We start from the raw sequence: 20,276 nt of genomic DNA, 5'->3' as shown, positions 1-20,276 counted from the left end.
ACAGGGCGGCAAGGAACGCTGCACTTTCTTGAACAAAGACGCTCGCCTTTTCCCCATTTGTTCTGCGCACAGACAGGCAATCCAGAGCTTCGCCCCACTCACCTGGCTCAGGTAGTCGAGCACCGTGAGAATGGGGAAGGGGAGGCCCTTGACCAGGGCGTCGTGGTACTCCTTGCGCAGCGAGGTCGGCTTGGGCCAGGCGAACTCCTCGTTGAAGCGGATGTCCGCGCTGCCGTTGCCGCCGGCTTCCACCACGTACGTCACGTTCACCGAGTAGAGGCCCACGTGCACGCCCAGCACCGCCGGAAGCCGCTCGGCCGAGAAAGACCTGTGCAGCGGAACTGGTCACGGGTACGAACGAACGAGGCGAACGAGCAAGCTGTCATTGCCGCTGCGAAATAACCGTGCGCGAGCGGAACAACACTGTAATGGGATTCGGTGCAGTTTGCCTGAAGCTAGAGAGAGCTTTGCGCTGAACCCCAAGGCTGATGTTGCGTGCAGTTTTGTCCGCAGACCCGCAAGATGCAGGAGATGGCTGTTAAAAAGCAAGCTGTATTTTGTACTACTTGCACCGTACAAGAAAAGTGTTCCCGGCTGCTTCTCCCGCAGTTCACGTCAGGAATTGCGCTTGAAAACGAAAGATGAAGCGTTGTTCCGAGTGGGAACGTTGTGACTCGGAAGAACTTTGCAATGAATCTCTTGTTGCATGACGAACTTCGAAAGAAGATAAGCGAAAAGGAATATGGAGGCAGAAGACACCACCAGGAGCGGAGCGCGAGTGGAACTGAATTTGCGCCAAATGTCGTCTGCGCGCACGTCTTCTCCATCCCCGTTACTTTTGTGGTGTTTTTATTATCATAATTTGTGGCTCAATCGAGAACCTGCGCACAGACGGATTAATTCATAAAGTGCGACTGTCAACAAATCTCAAACAGTTAAGCAGCAAGTCTTTCATTCATCTAAAGTATAAAACAAAGCCGGAAACCTATCACGTTGTGGTGCTTTCCTTCGTCGAATCTCACATCTTCAGGCCATGCACGCTCTTTATTCACAGCTCTTAAACTTTCTGTTCGCCTTTTCTTCGAGGAGTTCGTAGGAATAACGGTCCAGTCTCTAGACAACACGACATATGAACACAGCTCAAATCCTCTCTTTACTCCTCTGCGCATTCCTTTGTGTTCTGTTATTTGAAGTTGGGCCAGTTGACAATAATACAGCGGTAGCAGTTCACGATTCATGAACGCTATTCTGACAGCCAATTAATAGTCTAATTATATTTAAAAGAAATGTTAATAGATTCCATTTTGCCACGGACAAGTTTCGAACGAGAAGACGCGGACATTTTTAGCAATCTTTATAGGAATGAAAAGGGCGCCAGTACAAAAAATCGTACTTAAATATTTCACGCTGTTAATGCTAAAGCAAGAAAAAAGAGTTGCCTGTGCTGGATCCCGGCTGCGACGGACACGTTTCATTGTACGCGCAGTTAAAGAATGCCGCTTTTACTGGGATTTCGGTGCGCATTAAAGAACGCCATGGGGTCGACACTAATCTGGAATATGTGGACCTCTCAGTCTCCGCCGTTTCTTGGGGGCTCAAGAACCAGTTTTTCAAAACAACGCCTTGCCCTTCGGAGAGCGTCATATCAGTACACACACGCCATGGTCCGCCCACCATTAGGGAAACCAACGAGGCGGCAAAGTGGCCTTTGCCGCGAGTCTACACGCATTCTGCCTCGAGCCGGAAACGACGACGGGGGCAACGATGAGCTAACTCGTGTCTATGCACGCGCGTGGCTCCTGGACCGCTCAAAGCCATCGAGCTGGCGTATAAAATGCGCGCGCACCAGGATTACCGGAGAAAGGCGGAACTCGCTTACGAAGCCCCGCGCTGTGACATGCATGGAAGGCCGCAATCCCGTCAGAGAGCCGTCAGGGTCGCGGGGTATCCCCCCGCGCTTCCCTCTACTTGCCAGCTGCCCCCCTTCGAAGACGCCCCGTCACCTCCCAGCACGTAGACCGAGTCGAATCCGGAACGCCCGCCTCCCTCCAAGGCCGCGCGGCGCGAGATCCTCTGCAGAAAAGTGCTGCGGCGCTCTGGACTCCAACACGAACTCAGCTCGCGCGCTCGTTTAATTCGCCACTCCAATCTCGAGTCGACGTGAATGAACAAGCCAGCACTCGACAAGATTACAGCCTTGACATTTGGCCCTACATTTGAAGTGGCTGCCCCTTTCATGCTTCACCCTTGGGTGTTCTGCCTCGAGACTTCCAATGCACCCAGTTGAGACTTTATGATAACTTTTGTAGACCGCGTACAAACGACAAATAATGCGGGCGGTCGCGCTTCGGCTGTTAAAGGAGTACAGTGCAGTTTGAATATAAAGGGCGCGATACAATCGATCGTTCGTCGTTTACTTCACTACGTCACTTGCACTAGGCTGCTCCATGAACAAGGATGAGAGCAAGTGAACAGTTAGCTATTATGCCGCATATTTTGGAGCTCTCACTCAACCTGAATATTACCTCTACCGTCATAGGGCCCATAAATCCGCCCCTGCACTCAACCAGGCGCAGTTACCCCTATCTTTAGGAGGTGTGGCTATAGTCTCACTTCCTGGCAATTTCTTCACTTATGCAAGCTCTACTCCTACCGCTGGTCCTTAACGGTAACGGAGTGGATTCCAAGAGAAGGAAAGCGTAGCGGGGGGTGATAGGAAGTTAGGTGGCCGGAGGAGATTAAGAAGTCTGCGGGGATACGGTGGCCGCAACTGGCGGAGAACAGGATTAATTGGACAGACATGGTAGAGGCCTTTGCCCTGCAGTGGGTGTAGTCAGGCTGATGATGATGATGACGATTCTCTGTAAAAATTATATACGTATTTGTTGTCGTTTATCATGTATCTCTAATATAAGCTGGGCTTAACTCCCCTCCATTTTTCTTTTCCATAGCTGGCTGTGCTGTCCTCTAATCACGTCAAGCTTTTTCGATAGACTGCGAGTTTCAGGCCCACATGCGATACCAGTAGAATAAAGCCGTCGCATACTTTTAGTTCCAGGAGTTTATACTTGTCATCGCATGCCAGATGGGCTCCACGATACTCATTCTCCTGGTCATCGTTTCTGATTTCTGATTTTCCTGACTTGCCATCATTACCTGCCGCGGACAGATGCATACGCTCACAACTCCTAATACCCAACTGCTTATCATAAAAGGGTTTTGCCTCCCAAAGTACTGGATATTATCTTTGTACTCTGAATTTCTAATCCCATCGTTACGCTTAGCGTACTTAAGTCCCTAACCATGCACAGTAAATGACGACCTGTTACGTCGCCTGTTTAAAATAAGTCATGTACCTATATCTGCGTCGGCAAAATGCACAGCAGCGGCTCACCTGCAGTCTCTGCTAACATGTAATAGGATTTTTCATACAGGTTTGTAGACTGTATGTCACTGGAGCAAAACGCTATCAGTGCGACCACACTGCGATCGTTTTTACCTGATATTCTAATCCTGCGGTCGGGTCTCTTTACAGCCATGCAATTCTTAATGAGAGTCACAGCATTCACAGTGTGCTTCCATTGAAGTCACGTAAGCAGGCGCCTGACGAGAGTGGTTAGAGCTGAACCCTCGTTCCACTAACTTTTCTTCAACACAGCACATCTCACCTGTAGTAGACCTTCTTCCATTAAAGTCACGTAAACAGATGCCTGACGAGAATGGTCAGAGCTGAACCCTGGTTCTACTAAGTGTTCTTCAACACAGCACATCTCACCTGTAGTAGGTCTTCTTCCATTAAAGTCACTTAAACAGACGCCTGACGAGAGTGGTCAGAGCTGAACCCTCGTTCCTCTAAGTGTTCTTCGACACAGCACATCTCACCTGTAGTAGGTCTTCGTGCGGCCCTCTCCGACGTGCCAGCGGGAGCCGTGCACTCCGATCAATATGGCGGCGCCGACGAACAGGCTGAACACCACGCAGACGACGGTGGTGGCCCGCTCCTTGCGGATGCCCGGCACGATGGCCAGGAAGGCGGCCAGGAGCGTGACGAAGGCCAGGTAGACGAGCACCTCGGCGCGGTCCGCGCTCACGGCGGTCCGGTTGTCGCTCGCGTAGAGCGTCGGGCCGCCGTTCTCGCGGAACGCGTCGAACCAGCCCGTCGTGCTCAGCATGGTGGGATCCTACGGCAGTCCGCCACTGCTCGCAGTCGCCTGCTGCTGCTACTTCGTCCGACGTGCGCCACGAGACGCCGCGGCCACCGGGGTGGCAGAGTCAGTGGTCAACGCAGGCCGGTGGGAGGAAGGCACGCCCTGCGACTTTGCGCCCTGCAAAAAGAGAAACGACAACTAAGCCACGTGTTCGATGGGCGAGAACGCGAGCATTGCTTTCCGCAGATCCAATGTGCTTGAGGAGTTCGGCTGTTTTAGAGTAAGGCGTGCGTCTACGCTTGCATGCTTAACTGACAACGCCATGAGGCTTTCGCTACAGAAGGAGCTTTGCCTTCCGCGTCTCCGCCTTTGTTTTCGTCGAAAGTGTTTCCCGAGGACTGCTGCGCTAAAATTGAGCAACGGGTTGAATCATGGGTTGAAATATTTCAGCGCTCAGAGCGGTTTCCATTACCAGGCACTCGAGGTTTGGCAGTGCAAATTTAAATTTTTACAGTGCATCAGTAGTTAACATATATCTGTGCCCTCACTGCTCTATTAGTCATTAGCTGTTAGCCCCTGAAAGGTCGTTAACCCCTGTCCCGGCTCTGGACAGCTAATCGGCCTTCTAAGACGCCGACAAAGAAGTGAAATACGAAGCAAAGATAGCTTGGTGATGCTTCCTAAGTACCTTCACAAGCATACAACGACTCCTTTCGTGGGATTTTATCTGCATATAGCTTATATGCCCGGTCAAAGTTGTCAAACCATGACCGGAAGTTTTTGACAGGTGTTTGATTCAGGTGCGGCAAATGATACTACGCATAAAAAAAGAATTCTGGATGTTTTTTTCAAAATACAAGTGACAGAGTTATCGTACACAAATAATGCCTCGCATTGTAAGCAAAATCGGGTCAGGATTAGGCGACCTTCGCGATGAGCTCTTGAATTATTAGCTGCGCTAAACCGAGATAGGATAGAAAGCTGGGCCTCCAAGCCTAGTTGTCCTCCGCTCCATTCAAACATAAGCAGGTCTCCTTCAGTAAACCGAGCTTCTGGCAAGTTGGTTGGGTATTTGAGACAATTGCAGCGTAATAAGAGCATTCACATTATGAAGAAATACACAGACGCACAAGCGTTCGTCCGTGTGTGTGAGTGTTTCTTCTTAATATGAATGCGTTTCTTGTCATGCAGTTTTAAGCCTTAAGAGCAGATCTAGTAGAAAACCGCGCGTAATGCTATCAACCATCAAGTCCGCAACTTAAAGGCCCATAATAAGTCTCTGTATGCTGTAAGCCCTGTTTTTCTGCACACACATGATTTATCAAACTCTGGCTGGCTCTAGTGAAGCGAAGAGAAAGTTGAATCAACAGGTTGCACAACGCTGTAACCATAATCAACACACAATACTTTGTTGCTTGTCACAATAGTGTCGTTCTTCGGTAACTTCGCTCAGACGAGCTGCGTTAGGAAAGAGGCCGCTACACGGTACTTGCCTCGGAATTCGTGGTTGGTGCGCGTTTCGCCTTCATCCACGTGTAGCGTAAACGTGGAAATAGGTTGAGCCGGCGCTACTCGAAAACAAACTCCACCCTTGACAGGCACAACGCGCGATGTACGCGGAATGCCGGGGAGCGAGAGTGGAAAGAAGAAAAACGGAAAGGCGTGCAGGCGTCCGGTCACAGACGCCGCCGAGAAACCGCGCGTCGCTACGCGGGCACAATTCGCTCCTGTCGATTCTCTCCTGTCGAGAGATGTTGCCCGGGGCGTTATATAGCCAGGCGTCCCGGAGACAATAATGACGACGTCCGTTCGACTGCACGTCACCTGCGTACGTCGCCGGATCGATCTTGAGACAGCGTTAGCCACGCTATATACCGGCCACTTGTGTAACGCCCACGGCTCTGCGTAAAATACGCGTGCACATGGCATCATACGCAGGGTTATAAGCGGAGGGGGGAATCTTCTCCAGTGGACGCTTCGTAATACGTGCCCGGCATTTCAGGCACGTTGGGACACCAGCCGCGTCCGGCACCCCGCCCACGTCGGCGGCGAAGGGGATAATTTCCCTGTGGCCACTTTGTGTTTTTTCCTCCCATTGCGTGGCTGAGCTGGCCGCATACACGCGCCTCGCGTTGTTAGCAAACAGGATCTGGTCGCTGGGACATACGCGACTGGGCGCACGGGTGACCTTCGGTCGAAGGCAGCAGTCATGCTGCTCCACAATGCACGGAGTAAACGAAAGAGACAAACTAAGGAAAATACGCAGCCTTTGATATTATATACGCACAATATCCGTGAGAGGTAACGAGCAGGATGCGAAGATTGCTTTATTTTTTGTGATCTGTTCTTTTTCCGCGTGTCCTTCGTTCAGAGCAATGTGGAAAAGAGTTAAGCATACATAAAATTAATATTTTACAAAAAAAAAGAGATGACTATTCTAGCTTAGTGCTACGCCCATAAAGGGTTTGGCAGGCTCATGAAAACTGTGTATTTTCTTTTACTTCTGCACTTCTGGTCATTGACCACTGGCAGACATATCCTGGAGGCTAAGGATGTGAAGGCTTTTAGTTGGAAAATGAGAAAATTGATTGGACCGCATTACAGCACCTCATTAAAGGTCGTGACATTATTGAAGTTGTCGAAGCTGCACTCATACCTGAAGCTTCCCGGTCGTTTATTTCTGAGAATGTAAGTCCATAGAAACTTCTATCCAAACTCTCCAAAGCGCGAGGCTGTTTCTGAAGTTCACTCTTAACTTAGTGTTCTCGCTTAAAATATTGCTACGAAGGGCTTACATAATTATGAGAGTTACAGCCTTAAAAGGATCACTGGATGTGCTAATCAGTGTTCCTGGCAAATGCGCAGCCTATTCCTGATAGATAGCGGCAGTGTTTCATTAACGGGCAACACGAAATTGCAATGAGTAGATTTGTGGTGTCGGTGCGCCGGACAAGCCCCTAAGGAAGAGAGCCTTGAGCTCCTGGTTGGGAACACTTGCTCTTGGCTGCGAGCTACATTTTGCAACTCTTGGTAAGACAACGCCCGTCGTCGCCGTGTCAAGCCGAGGCCTGTGCAGAGCTGTGTGTGCTGCCCAGTCCATTCACTATATATTGAATCCGTAATTAGCCTCGCCCGTAATGCGACGCGCAAAGATTAAGCAATAATATAGATGACATGTAGAAGTACTACCCGGCAAAGCAAAGCGCCTCGTTGTAGCAGCGCTTTAGGAAGGTACAAACTCCGCAATGAACCGGTAGCACCTGCATCACTTACAGGATGGTTTTCTCTTCTGCGTCTAATGAGTGCTGTAATGGCCAAGTCTTTCTTGTTGCTGTCGATTTCCCTTAGCTGCCTGTATAGGAGTGAAGCTCGCAAAACTAGTCATTCGCAATTCTAGACTCTCAGCAACCGTTTGTGACGTGCTTGTCAATGATTTCGCTAATCCCTCCGGCGACGAACACAACGCCACGGAGTGCCCGTTTAGTGGCTAAAATCACCGGTAACACCACAATTCGCTGCGAATGCAGTAGGAGCATAATGTGGAAGGAGATAAGACCGTTGCGCGGCTCAATTACCGTGGTTCGCAAGCATTCACTGTGTTTCATACTCTATAGAAAAACTGGAAGCTATGTAACGGCAGCGAACTGGAAGTGTTAAAACCGGCCCTAAGGAGGGAAAGCTATAAAAATATAACGAAGGCTTGCTGATACACTCCCCCAGATTCGCGAACAGAAAGACTCCCGTGCGAAAACAGAGTTCGCTCCGGATGCTTACAATCTCGATGAGCTCTCCGGAGTCTAGGCAGGGGCACAACGGTGGCGCTCGTATTGGTCGTCCCGCACAAGTGGCCGAACAAAGCTTGGTGTCCCACACACAGTGTCTTGAAACAAATGCAGATTCGCGGCGCTCGCACTTATAGTTTATACGCGTCGGTAAGGCGGCTCGTTGCAACTACCCCGGCGCAAATCTTTCCTGCTTCGCCCTTGACGCCGGAGCGAGTTCCAAGCAGAGCGCGGTGACGGGGCATGCTCGGGGCGCGACGGGGGATTGCGTCTCAGGTGCTCCCGATCTCTCTCCCACGGCGACGTCGCATCGCGGCGGTCGCACGTGTCGCCGCTTTGGTTTGCTCGACGTTCCTGCTGCGCCGCCGCCTTCCGCCCCTGCGTCCTGCTCGGAGTTCCCACGGCGGACGGAGCTCCGTTCTTTGTTCCTTCGTCGGAAGAGAAGCGGGGGCCGCCCCCCGTCGCCGTGGGTCGTCTCTCTTCTCCGAAGCAGGGGCCATCTTGGGAAAGGGGAAGCAGCGAGACGAAAAGGGAAGTTGCTTCACCAGAGGGTCGCGCGCAGGAAAGGCACACCTCAGATGCCAGGTAACTCCGCTGCGCGATGCCTGCGCAGGGTGACGTTTTTAGAGCGGGTAGAATGATGCCTGTAGCAGCTGTTCGAGGGAACGCGGAAAGGCGCTTTTGGTGTACGCCAGGCAGAACACGCGATGTTCCTGTAGATGAAATACGTGGCAATGTCATTCGCACGTACAGCGCTTGGCACACGTTCGCTGAAGATGTCAGTGACTCTCTGGCGTGCTTGAAGCAGGGATCTCCAGACTGCCTAACGAATGTGGATTCGGTAAAGCAGGTTCTAAGCCAATGACGTCCTTCCTGATTCTCGCTTCATACCCGCCCGAAATATTACTTCGGGCTACCTCCGAAAAAGAAAAAGAAAACGCTCGCTACGCGACTGTATTAAAGGTCTGCGAGTCAACAGCACATTTTTCGCACAATTTTTTTTTTTTTTTGCCGTAGCTACGCAGCACCGCCATTTACCGCTCAGCCTGCACCGTCGTGCGGTGCACAAAAATATGTGCGGCTACAACAAAAGCATGAAACATTGCGAAAATGCGTATGGGTGCTTCATCAAAGCCAAGAAACCAGACAAAAATACAAATTGTACGGGATGAAGAGGAAAGATGCAGGACGGACACCTCGCGGCAGAAGCATCGACTGTCAGATAACTGGCATGTGAAGCATCAGCGACAATAACACAGTGGCGAAACGAACTTACCGCGAGGAGGGCAGCTCCTGATGGCCATATTCACACTTCCACAATGTTCCAATGCTGCACGAGGTGCTGTGCCAAGGCACTCGCGAAACCAAACGAAACATTAATGGACGGCGCTATCGAAACAGGAGCGATAAGGATCGCCGGCGAGAACAACGAGGCAAGTACATGAATTCTCTGCCTACGGTGTTGCCTTATAAGAAGAAGGCCGCTACGTGTACATTGGCGCCGCACTCTGGCCTCATTAGGGCGAGCAGGAAAGACTCCACAAGCGCCTCGCGGGGAGAGAAGTCGGACTGAGCACCGCGGATGCGGCGTGGATGCCGAGTGTTGCGTGCACTGAAGCGGAGGCTGTAGCTCTGGCTGTTCGAGACGGAAGGCGGGAAAACGATAGGAAAGTTTCACTACGGGGATGACAGCGGTCAGGGCCGTCCTAGGCCTCTGCCTCGCGTATGTCGTGGCCGGACATCGCCACTTCCCGTGTTACACCAGTGTATGCAAGAGGTGCAGAGCTTTCCTCTGTTTTTACTTCCGCTGAGGTACATATGGGGTGTACAGTGCCCCTTATTGTTCGAATTCCAGCCCGCTCTATTACTGCCACAGTGTGTGTGGGTGGGTGGCTCCGGGCCCTCGCCGTCGTTTGTACCACGATGGCCAATAAAATAATTGTGTTGGTAAGGCACAAAGATAGGGTCGTCTTTAAGCTGTCACAGCGCAAATGATTCGTCAGAGTTCTTTCTTGCAGGTCAGTGGTTCTCATCTCCAGAAATTTGGCAGTGTGACGTGTCGGTACTTAGGGCTTACGCAAACGCGTCAATGAATCTCCGCAATTTGAGAGCGCCGCAGAGCTTATAAGCTGCGTGCCATAAATAAACTTTACCTTTGAGGCCATTCCAGGATTCAGCCTTTGTGCTTACCGACACTTCATAATGAACACGCAAGGACAACGCACAGCTGGACAAGCGCCGACTACGCAGTTGTCATGCGGGCCAAGGGCGCACCATACGACTAGCGAGGTTTTTCAACGCTGCTCACGCAGATTGAGAGTGCTTTCTTCAAAGCAGGGCTGTGCCTTGGCAGACGTTGGATGTCTCTGGCAGCGGCTTCAGCTGCCACCTCAGTGCACGGAACTCACGAGACGAACGTCAGGCCCGCGGAGAATCACTCGCGGAGACCTTCACCTATAACACGGCGCGCCCTCCTCACGGACAGGGGTGTTTTGTTCTCGGAGGTATGGCGGAGGGGGGGATGCGCCATTAGCACGCGCGTACATAATTAAACACAGAGGGCGACGATAAACGGCACCCCCGGCTCGACTGTTTTCCTTCGCCATAGGTTGCAGCTTCTTGGGTAACTCAGCTGCCTCTTCGCGCGGGTGGCAGCAATTCCTCGCAGCTATTGTTCCTCTCTGTGGAAACGCGCAAACAGTGATTACAGCTCCCCACGATGTACCTCTGACCTATCAAGCGGGCTTCGTTCGCGAAGGCACACTTATCCGCCTCGAAAACCGGCAACGTGAAATCAAAGAGTCGACGCAACGTGTGATTTTCGTTGGATACCCTGTTTTCCTCGAGCGTCCGTTTCTCGTTGGAGGCGAGCTTTTTGCTTGTTGTCTTCTTTGTTGGGCGATTTGGGCGGTGCTAAACGTATTTTGTTCTTTAGAATTCCGTCCGCAGCAAAAACAAGCACGTAAGTCAGAACAAATGCTCGACCGCTGCATCATGCTATCAAGTGATGCAACGCTGCGTACAATAACCATAGAATGTCTAAATATTACTTAGAGGGAAAGCGGGGGCCACAGTCTATGCAAGTTTCTTAAAGAGCACTTCGCCCGCCGCGGTAGACGAGATTTCACGTCTGGCTTGGATAGTTTTGGGATTAAAACTAAGCCTGGATTAAGCCTAGAATTTGGTAGTTGCGCCGCGATGCTTTCCTCTGAGCGCAGCTTAAATTATTTCACCACTGCGTATAAATTCTTCAATAGCTTCAACGCAAGTGAAACATTGGTGTTATGGAGGTATGGAAGCTTTCACAGCATTTCTTCGAGTTTTGCCTCTAGAAAGTCGTATTTTTTAGGACTGAATCCACGTTTGATGCCCAACAGTAACCAAGCCAAGTAGTACACCTTGTCTTCCCGGCATTCCTGCGTCTCTCCATGGTGGATGAAGTGTACCGTCGCCACCTTTCCCTCTAACGACACGTAAAACGCACTTTCTAAAGCACGGAACGCACTTCATTTACTCAGCTTTCCCCGATGGCCGTCCTGAAGATGCGATAACGCAGACAGCGTAGCAGTGGAACACTGATAGCGGCTGTGATCATTAGCAGCGCTGCGTGTGGCTACACTTAAGATGGCCAGTAAACACTACCGTCTACAGTGCTGCCTTCGACCGCCGACCTTGACTATCCGCTATGACACCGCCTACAGAGTTCCGGCAAAGATCGCTGCCCAGTGCCCACAGGACCGACCCCACGACACGCGCACGAAAAACACTCATCCAACAGCCTTGATGCGCTGAAACCCGCGGGGTATCGCGTCATATCAAAACGCACACTCCGTAGCTTGTCGGCTGTTGTTGGCTGCCTCCGAACAAACTCATCTGCGCGTCGGCTTTGCCCTACTACACTTGTGCTGCCGGAAATTTGAAACTACCACGAGGTCATTATCCTCGCGTCGCGAGCTGATAACACAGTTCTTGCAGTTCTGGAGTATGAATACACTGGAACTGGAGTCTGATTCCTTTCTCTGGCCGCGGCGGTCGCTTTTAGATGGAGACGAAATCCTGGAGGCCCGTGCACTGTGCGATGTCAGTGCGCGTTTAAGAACCCGAGGTGGTCGAAATTTCTGGAGGCCTTCACTACGGCGCTCCTTATCACGTGAGTAGTTTCGGGACGTTAAAGCCCCATAAACCTTCACTCAACCCTTTCTCCCTGGGTGCGCGTAGAGAGGGAGGGGTATGAAATAAAACGTCGTATATCGCAGCACAACCTCACATGTACAGGCTTTGAATAGACAGAAGTGATCTGTGCTCGAGCTCCTTCTTAGGGCGCGAAAAAGGAGTATCCAGTTCAGCACCGCCACGATGATAGCCACTTTTCCGCCGGGACTGCGAGCAACCCGGTGGCGGATGATTAATGGGGCACCAGGCCAAGAACACTAATCCACTGACTCGAAAAGCACATTGCCGCATACCACACTCCCTCTGTGACGTAATTAACTCTGCGGTGCAGGCACCTGGCTCAAAGGCCAGAGGCTGTTACGCGAAACAACAAGGACAGGTGCTTCCGTGGCATTGTCTGCTCGCTGTCACGGCGTGGTTTGCACTCATCCCCCGCAGCTACGGCGCGCGCGGTTCGAAATTACCGGCCGCCGCGTCCAAGGCGGACCGGCTGCAGGTTGCAGCGGCCGATGACGGCGAAAGGGGCGCGTGTTTCTCTCGCAGATCAGCTGGCGGGTAAAGCTCAGCGGAACGGGGCCATGCACGAGTTTCACCCGCGGAGAGCCGATCGACGCGAGATAGGGCGCTCGCCGCTGCTATAAACCGCCGAGTCCGGCGGCACCGGGCGCAGCTGCGAACGGGCCGCCCCGAGCGATGGCCGGTAATTTTCCCGGCGAGGGAGTTACGCAAGCGCAGAGACACCGCGCCGCTGTGTCGACGCGCGCGTGGGTACACGATCAAGGCGACCGGCAGTGTGACGGCCACTGAGCGATGCAGAGAAGGGTGACGTGTTCGCTTTCAGGAAGTGGCATGCCGCACAGGGCTTTAAAAAGCTGCAAAGACGCATTCCACTGGCTGCCTTATATAGTATGACCGGTGATGGCGGCTTCAGGGACACGAGCTTGACGCCGTATGAATATATATGGCTTGGTTAATTGGTTCTGTTAAAACAAAATCCAAGACTATGACGGACACTGCATGGGAACGTGCTCTGGCCAACGCATCTGTAAGGACGTCGAACTTGTCGTGCCAGCATTGCGGATAGGCTGCCAGTTAGAGAAACTGCCATTCCTTTCGTGTGAACCGAGTCCTCTTAAACCGTGCAATGCCTAGCAGGCAATGGGACACTTAAGTAAGCTTGATCCAATTGGCCTCACGCTTTTTCTTCCGAAATTAGGGGAACGCGCTAAGGCGCCGCTGTTAAATTGAATCGCATAGATCTGTTGCAACTTTTATTTAGGCTTCGTTGTGCAATCCAACGCAGTTTCTTTGGGAAGTCTTGCCGCAACATCACCGAACACTTGTTAATGCATGAGCCATTCGCGTAATGTCAGTGCATGCTTCAAAAAATAGTGAAAGCGCCATGGGCAGGGGAAAGGTGGCAGCGACCCCGGAAATGCACTAGTACGCATAAAAGTTAGCCTGCAAGAAGCTGCCTTAAGACGCTGACAGGTAGGATGTAAATTTCCAGTTCATGCAGGCTGTTTACGTTTGGTTTGGTTTATTGGGATTTAACGTCCCAAACCGACTCAGGCTATGACGGACGCCGTAGTGAAGGGTTCCGGAAATTTTGACTTTTGAGCTCCTGGGGTTCTTTAACGTGCACTGACGTCGCACACTACACGGGCCTCTAGAATTTCTCCTCCATCGAAATTCGGCCGCCGCGGCCGGGATCGAACGCGCGTCTTTCGGGTCAGCAGCCGAGCGCCTAACCACTGAGCCACTGCGGCGGGTCCAGCCCGTATTCGGCCCGCTCGCTTGTCAATATGTCATGCTCTCGTGGCTCCATTTTGTTCATTTAATTCATTTTGCTTTCCTGCGGAACCGTGCAGCGAAGGCGCATCGTACCTACAACCGCCCCCACTCCCTTCCGACTCCTTTCTTTTTCGCGCCAGAGAACAAAAATTTCCTGGCGCCGTCCTTGTTCAGAAACTCACGCACCACATTTAGCATTCACATGTCTCACAAAACAATGCGGTACTTTTTGCATGGTTCGTACGCGCATCTCCGAGGAACATCGGCTGGCGCATATGGTTCTCGAGGTATACCAGCAGTTCCGAGTTCGACTCCCCGGCTGGAATGTCGCCCTTTTCGTTTCAGTTCTGTGACTCTCAACACAGCACAAAGAAGGTTGCTGAATGCGCGGAGCATATCTCGAGCCACAGGTCGCACGTCGATGGCTCATCGGGCGTTGCCACCGGCAATGGCTGGAAGTGATGAAAAACCAACCAGATTAGGCCCTCCAAACTCTGAGACGTCAGCGCCGCACAGGCAGGCGACAGGACTCCGCCCGGGTCTGGATGCGATCACAAATACAAGGTTAGCGCGTTTTGCCACCCCCGTTGTCGGTACGCTTTCGTACCGACAACGTTGTCGGGCGAAAGCCTTTAATACCTCATCGTTGTCGACAGAGGGTTGTCAGCAGAGGTCTCATGCTTTTTCTAGTCACACCAGAAAAAAAAAAATCTTTGTGCACGATGGGATTCGAGCCACCATCCTCCCATTCCGCCGCCAAGCGTGCTAATGGCTACGCTACTTCCTGCCACCGCTTATGCCGTTTTGCTTGTCTAGGACACTGGAGAGTGTTTGCCGAAAGGCGTCGAATCAGACGGATGCCTCCCAGACACCCTGCGGTGTCTCCAGCATTTAAGATTCATAAACTATTGTGCGCTTAATTAGTATCTTAACCACACATCAGTGACACAAGCAGCAACACCGCGCTTAAGGCTCTCGCCTCACCGCACTCTAGGTCAACAAAGTGCCCCCTGAATTTTTTTTTCCTTTATTGCGTGGAAAACATGCCGAAAAGTAAAGTCTGAATATTCTCATGCGCCAGAACACCGGGTTGCATAATACAAGCCTACCACACCCCCCGGCAACCGATCACCCTTTTTTTCGCTGCACTCGCACTCTCTCGTGCTGTGCTCTGCATTTCGTCGTCTTCATCAACTTCCACCTGCGCGCAGTAGATCCATAACACACCGCTATCGCAGTGCGCTCCCAAGGTGCGTTAAGCGGTCCCAATAGTTTATAGCGCGCTACCAGTAAGGTCCCTTAGTCAACAATTTCGCCTATCTTCGCCTCAATCTATATAGCCTCGAGCGAAAGGAAAATGAAACGCGACGCGTGCTACCGCAGATACTTCCAATTTGTCCAAGCAGGCTAGATCGGCTGTAATGTTTTTCCGACGGCTGTCAGTGGTAACGAACAGCACAGAATGGTTACAAGAAGACTATGGCGAAACCAACCGAGCGCAGGTATAGTCCACATGGGGCTCCCAACTCGGTTTCAGTCGAGATTTTCTCTTTTTCTCCGCGCGAACGAACGTAGCGCGCACCTTTGTGCCGCACAAGGAAAGTCTGGCCAGATTCCGCGCATAAATATTTCCAAGGAGAGTCTCGCGGCGCGGTCGACAACAGTCCCGTCGCTGGAGGCAGCGCGGTTGACCTCCACCCTCTCCCGAGTCATGCCATGCCGGCAGCTAAACATAAACAAAAGATTCGCTGCACGTGGACTTTATTTCAGGCTTTTGTCTTCAAATGTTCTTTTTGTTCAGGGAGAGAGGGAACGAGTCTCGGGAACACAAAATAAAGTTTGAGGCCGATTGCCAGAAGATAACACGAGACAACCGTTGCTGCAAACGCGCTTTATCTCTTAAGACCGGTTGCACGGAGCCCCGTACAGAGCATGAGCAAATCGGTATCAGTTTTATTCCACTTATCGCTGATATTCATGGGGTGAAGGTGAAAAGGGAAAAATGCCGAGCCCTGCGAAGCTTTGCCGGATACGTGCTGTCGGATAGCAGGCAAAAAGAAACTTGTAAAACTGCGGGCGAAGAGCTCAAGTTCAGTGGCCCTCGAAGGTTCCCAGCGTAAGCGAAATCGTATGTAAAGTTGTGATATTGAGATAAGTGAGCGCATTCCTAACCTGCGCATTCCTCAGGCGGCTAAGGCTGCGACTACAGATGACACCTCAACCCACATATTCAGACCTGGACGCCATTTTGGTGCATCATTAGGTTTCCCTCTTCCCTCCGTACAAGATGAAAGAAAGAGGTGCAGCCTGCAGTGCCATTTCCAAGATGTCGCAAACGAAATTTAGGATCACTGGGAAAAACAAGATTCAGTGCGGGATCAGTGCTGCTAAACGACTTTTAATAAATGAAAAAAAAGGTGCATTTCAAAATGTTCATGATGTAAAAAATAGCGCACAGGGAACACACGGGACGGAAAGTAAACGACGCAGACAAGTCGTTTACTTTCCGTCCCGTGTGTTCCCTGTGCGCTATTTTTTACATCATGAACGTTATCCAACTTGCCCAACTTTCCGCTGTGCATTTCAAAGCTAGAAAGGCAGAGCGACGCACCCAACGTTAAAAATAGCGTCTTAGTCACTCTCTCACACAGGTCCTGCATAGATTTCAAGGAAAGACAAGCTGTCTTGAATTAGTCGATCTGTTGCGCCCAAGGAAGAGCGGGCAGATGACATGCGTTTTAAGATCACCAGACCGCTACACAGTTTAACACAAGGCATATTTTCTTCTGGTTGGCAACTCATCATGATTGTTTTCACAGGAAACTCATACCAATCTATAAACCGTAGTTTTATAAAATATCCCCTGGCCAGCGGAGATCGTTCCGATGAGAGGAAACCAGCATTCCAGAAGGTGTGAAAATAAAAGGACTGACCACGACGTTCTGGGGCCCGTGTGGGTGCGCTTCCAGGAGTGGGCGAAGAATGCTGTCGTCATTCGATCCATTTTCATGTTCCGCGCGAGTGGACATTTAGTCTTCCTGAAAATTAAATACATCTTTATGCGTATTCGATTTTCGGAATAGCACACGTACGCTCTCCAGTTTCTCACTCCGCTCTGTGATGTGATTTTATAAAATTAGAGCACAAAGGCAACTGAGCGAGATGTCGCGAAGTTTTTGAGACAGCCGCGACTGGACAGCTAAGTCTCACGCGTTAATTTGAAGGCTAAATTCTTGCAGAAGCCTACTGACGGTTCACTCAACAAGGTCGCTTGCACGATGCTAGCGCGTAGCTACCAGCAACAAAACACGCTGTGGATGCGAGCCATCGAAGTCGATCGAAAATGCTGAACTACAACAAGAAATGGACATTCGGCAGAATCCACAAGACTGGAGCGGATTTCAGTGTTGTGGGTGGGTAAAATTAGCCCGTCGAGGTTTCATAGAGCGGCCACATCAGGAGCAGACTCCCACGCAGAGAAAAGAAATGCCTGGCGGTCATAAGCCGCGGCTATTGTCTCCAGTTCCGGCTACGGCTCGGCGAAGTGTCGCTCAGGAAGCCAGCGCCGGCGCGCCGCCAAGGACGTCCAGCAAGCAGGCGCGGTTTCGCCATCGACGACGGAACTGTCCAGGCAGCCACGCCTGCACAGCAGAGGCGATCATTCACCGCAGCAGCAGAGCATGGCGAGCGTTGCTGCGGACGCACTGTCCGCGCAGCGCCTCACTACAGGTGAGGCGTCGAGGAGCGCAGCGTATGATGACAGTGCAGAGAAACATCGGACTGGCCGCCGAACGGATAACTCTTGCTAAACTGTGCCATGAAGTATGGTTAACAGGTTCCCGCTCTGTTTCGAACCTACCAAAGTACCTGCACACTTTATAAGCTATGAGTAATACAGTCTTAGAAGTCAGCTTTATGTTCAGAACCAATTTGCAAGTTCGCTTCGAAGTCCTGAATTTTGCTACAGAAATGAAAAGCCCCGGCGTGTAGGTTTTTTTAACTCCTTCATATCCGGGCTCTCTTTGAAGTGATTTAGGCGTCGTGACTATTTAGGACCTAGAGATAATTTTTAATCTGAGTAGCAGCAGTCAGCCTCTGAATGATTTCGTACAGAACGGTTTTCGTCGGGGCGATGAAGACCTCAGGAATCCAGCCCAAAACATCAATTGTTGTTCACAGGCAAGCATTTTTTTTTCTGGCTTGTACAAGTTTAGAGATTTTTTGCATCGCCTGAGATTTAATATTAATTTTCGGAGAGATATGGCCGTTATCTGCCGTGTGTTTCAGTATGCGGCGAGGATTTGGCCCCTCCGTCTCTTCAGAGAGAGCACCTCAAGCGGTGTCATTGCGCAGTGTAGCTAAACAGATGGCGAGTTGAAGCGGTGTGTTTAGGTTTGTTTTTTCTCAACAGAGGCGTCACTACGTCTGTCAACACGAGATAGTGTTCCGTGCGGACTTCCTGAACAAGCGACATTTACCTAATCCCGATAACCCATAAAATATGTCGCTGTAGCCCTCCTTTTGATGGCATGCTCATTTAGAGCATGTCATCGACATTAACACCTTTCCATGTTAATGTCTGCAAGGCAGTTACTGCTGTTCTCAGTAGTTAGATATACCTACGTGTGTATCAACATTATAGATCTCCCTCACACAGTGGCACGTGATTGTTGGATAACAATTAAAAGCTTTACTTTTGCAGCTTAATACATGACTGGGGCGATATTCTGTTTTTATGCGCAGCGTTCAGCCACTGTATTTCGAAAGCTTTTGTACACGGAATAAATATTACTATTTTTTTGTTTCATGATATCGGTATATGTTTTGAAGGCTTTGTGTCATCTTCACTGTATGTTTGTATTCTGGAATCTTTCATGAGTATTACGATTGCACACTTACTCTACATATGTTTCTCATTCCCAACCACATTAATATTAGTTGACGTGCCCATACTCACAAGCACTTCTGAGCAATTATCCTTATAGAGTTTCTTCCAAACCCAGCGTATCGCTCGTTTTAGCGCTTACAGATTACCACATTTTGGGGCCTCTTACGGAGGAGCTCTGTGAGTTCAACACGGTCCATGAGGCGTAACAAGCTACGCATTGATGGCAGCAGGGATTTTTTTTCCGTCCAGAATCAAGGCGTCCGTGATTCGGTGGCACAGCTTCCTTTAATGCGCTAGGTACCGATGCTGAAAAATGACAAAGCACTTTTATGCCTACTTAACTGTTGGCTTCTATCAAGTAAAAATAATTAGGGTTACCTTCTCACTGCCTTGTATTTCACACTACACCGGGTGGGTCAGCGAAGGCCGCAGCCTTGTAATGTCAGCTGCGGCGCAGAAAACAGGGGAATTGCAGCAGGCAGAGAATCGGTCAACTAAACTGAATGGTTAGTTTTTAACTACTGCAGTTATGCGTGAGGTGGAAATAGAATTAAAATAGAATTTGAGGAGAAATATAGAATTGGAATATGACTGAAACAGAATTGGAATAGAATAGCAATACTTCCGCATTTCTCGCACGTTCCTTGAGTGGCCTCGTTGATTTTTATTGTGCCACGGAAAGGGACGGAATCGCCTTTTCGAAATTGTAGATATTGATATGGCTATTACCAACGGCCAGCTACAAATCTCTTGTTGGAACCTGGCGCGTAACTATAAAAGTTAGAATAACTAGCTTCTCCATCAAATGAAAAGCGAGGAGCGGCTGACACTATTTTCCTGCAGAATGCCAATTCGTATGCTGCGTTTACATCCTGGAGCTAAATTTCGTCAAACCGGCAAAGGTGTGCAAGAAATATAACCAGACACTTAGTAGAGGAAGCGAGCTAAAAGCATTCGATACACGACGCAGCTCGAGAGAGAAATACGGGATAATGCGTCAACAAAAGCAACGAACGGGTAACTCTCCTGACACGTATTCCGGAATCTCCAGAGCGAGCAAGGCGACAACAGTTACCACGAGGTAAATGGTTTCGGCCTCAAAGCGCTATACATTGTTTCACTGTGTCCGTTGCTCGAACCATTGGCTGTGCAAGCAGCATTTTTGGCACAGAGAGCAAGAAGGGAAAGGAGACTGGAGAGAACCGAACTCGTAAGTAAGGGAGCGGCACCCACGCGGCCAAGCAAAGGGCAGTTACAGGCAAGGCAAAACCGAGGACGCAAAGAGACATGCTGGGGAAGAAAATTCGCCGAAACCGAGTGGTGAGCTTTGGGCGCAGCAGACGCTTAATCCAAGGTCGGGCTCAGCAGGTGCAGCGAGGGGACATTATTGACTGCGCTAACCTCAACCCCTTTCGCGCGCCGAGGAAAAAGCGGGCGCCCGGAGCGGAAGGCCTTCGGTCTCTCCGCCGAGGCCCCGACCACTGCCGAAGC

At 50.7% G+C, this 20,276-nt stretch overlaps 1 protein-coding gene across 6 annotated transcripts in view; it reads right to left on the bottom strand.

Moving 5' to 3' along the window:
* LOC149344779 (dual oxidase maturation factor 1-like) overlaps positions 1-20,276 on the bottom strand; it is a 77,993-nt gene that overhangs the window by 9,200 nt on the left and 48,517 nt on the right. For 2 of the 6 annotated variants that reach the window (XM_089546383.1, XM_089546387.1), the window contains 2 exons: positions 3,883-4,325; positions 103-328 (listed from right to left, as the gene is read on the bottom strand). In XM_089546383.1, the coding sequence (XP_089402509.1) occupies positions 103-328; positions 3,883-4,172 (516 nt within the window). In that variant the 5' untranslated portion in view covers positions 4,173-4,325. Of the gene's footprint in view, positions 1-102; positions 329-3,882; positions 4,326-5,641; positions 5,894-7,922; positions 8,341-9,206; positions 9,562-16,830; positions 16,936-20,276 lie in introns of those variants that run through there. The other 4 variants (XM_089546384.1, XM_089546385.1, XM_089546386.1 and 1 more) reach the window with 4 other exon arrangements.

This window comes from Amblyomma mixtum, chromosome 5 (assembly GCF_055824585.1).
Source record: "Amblyomma mixtum isolate Tamu chromosome 5, ASM5582458v1, whole genome shotgun sequence".
NCBI classification, from domain to species: domain Eukaryota; kingdom Metazoa; phylum Arthropoda; class Arachnida; order Ixodida; family Ixodidae; genus Amblyomma; species Amblyomma mixtum.
This window is presented reverse-complemented; position numbering and strand designations above follow the sequence as displayed.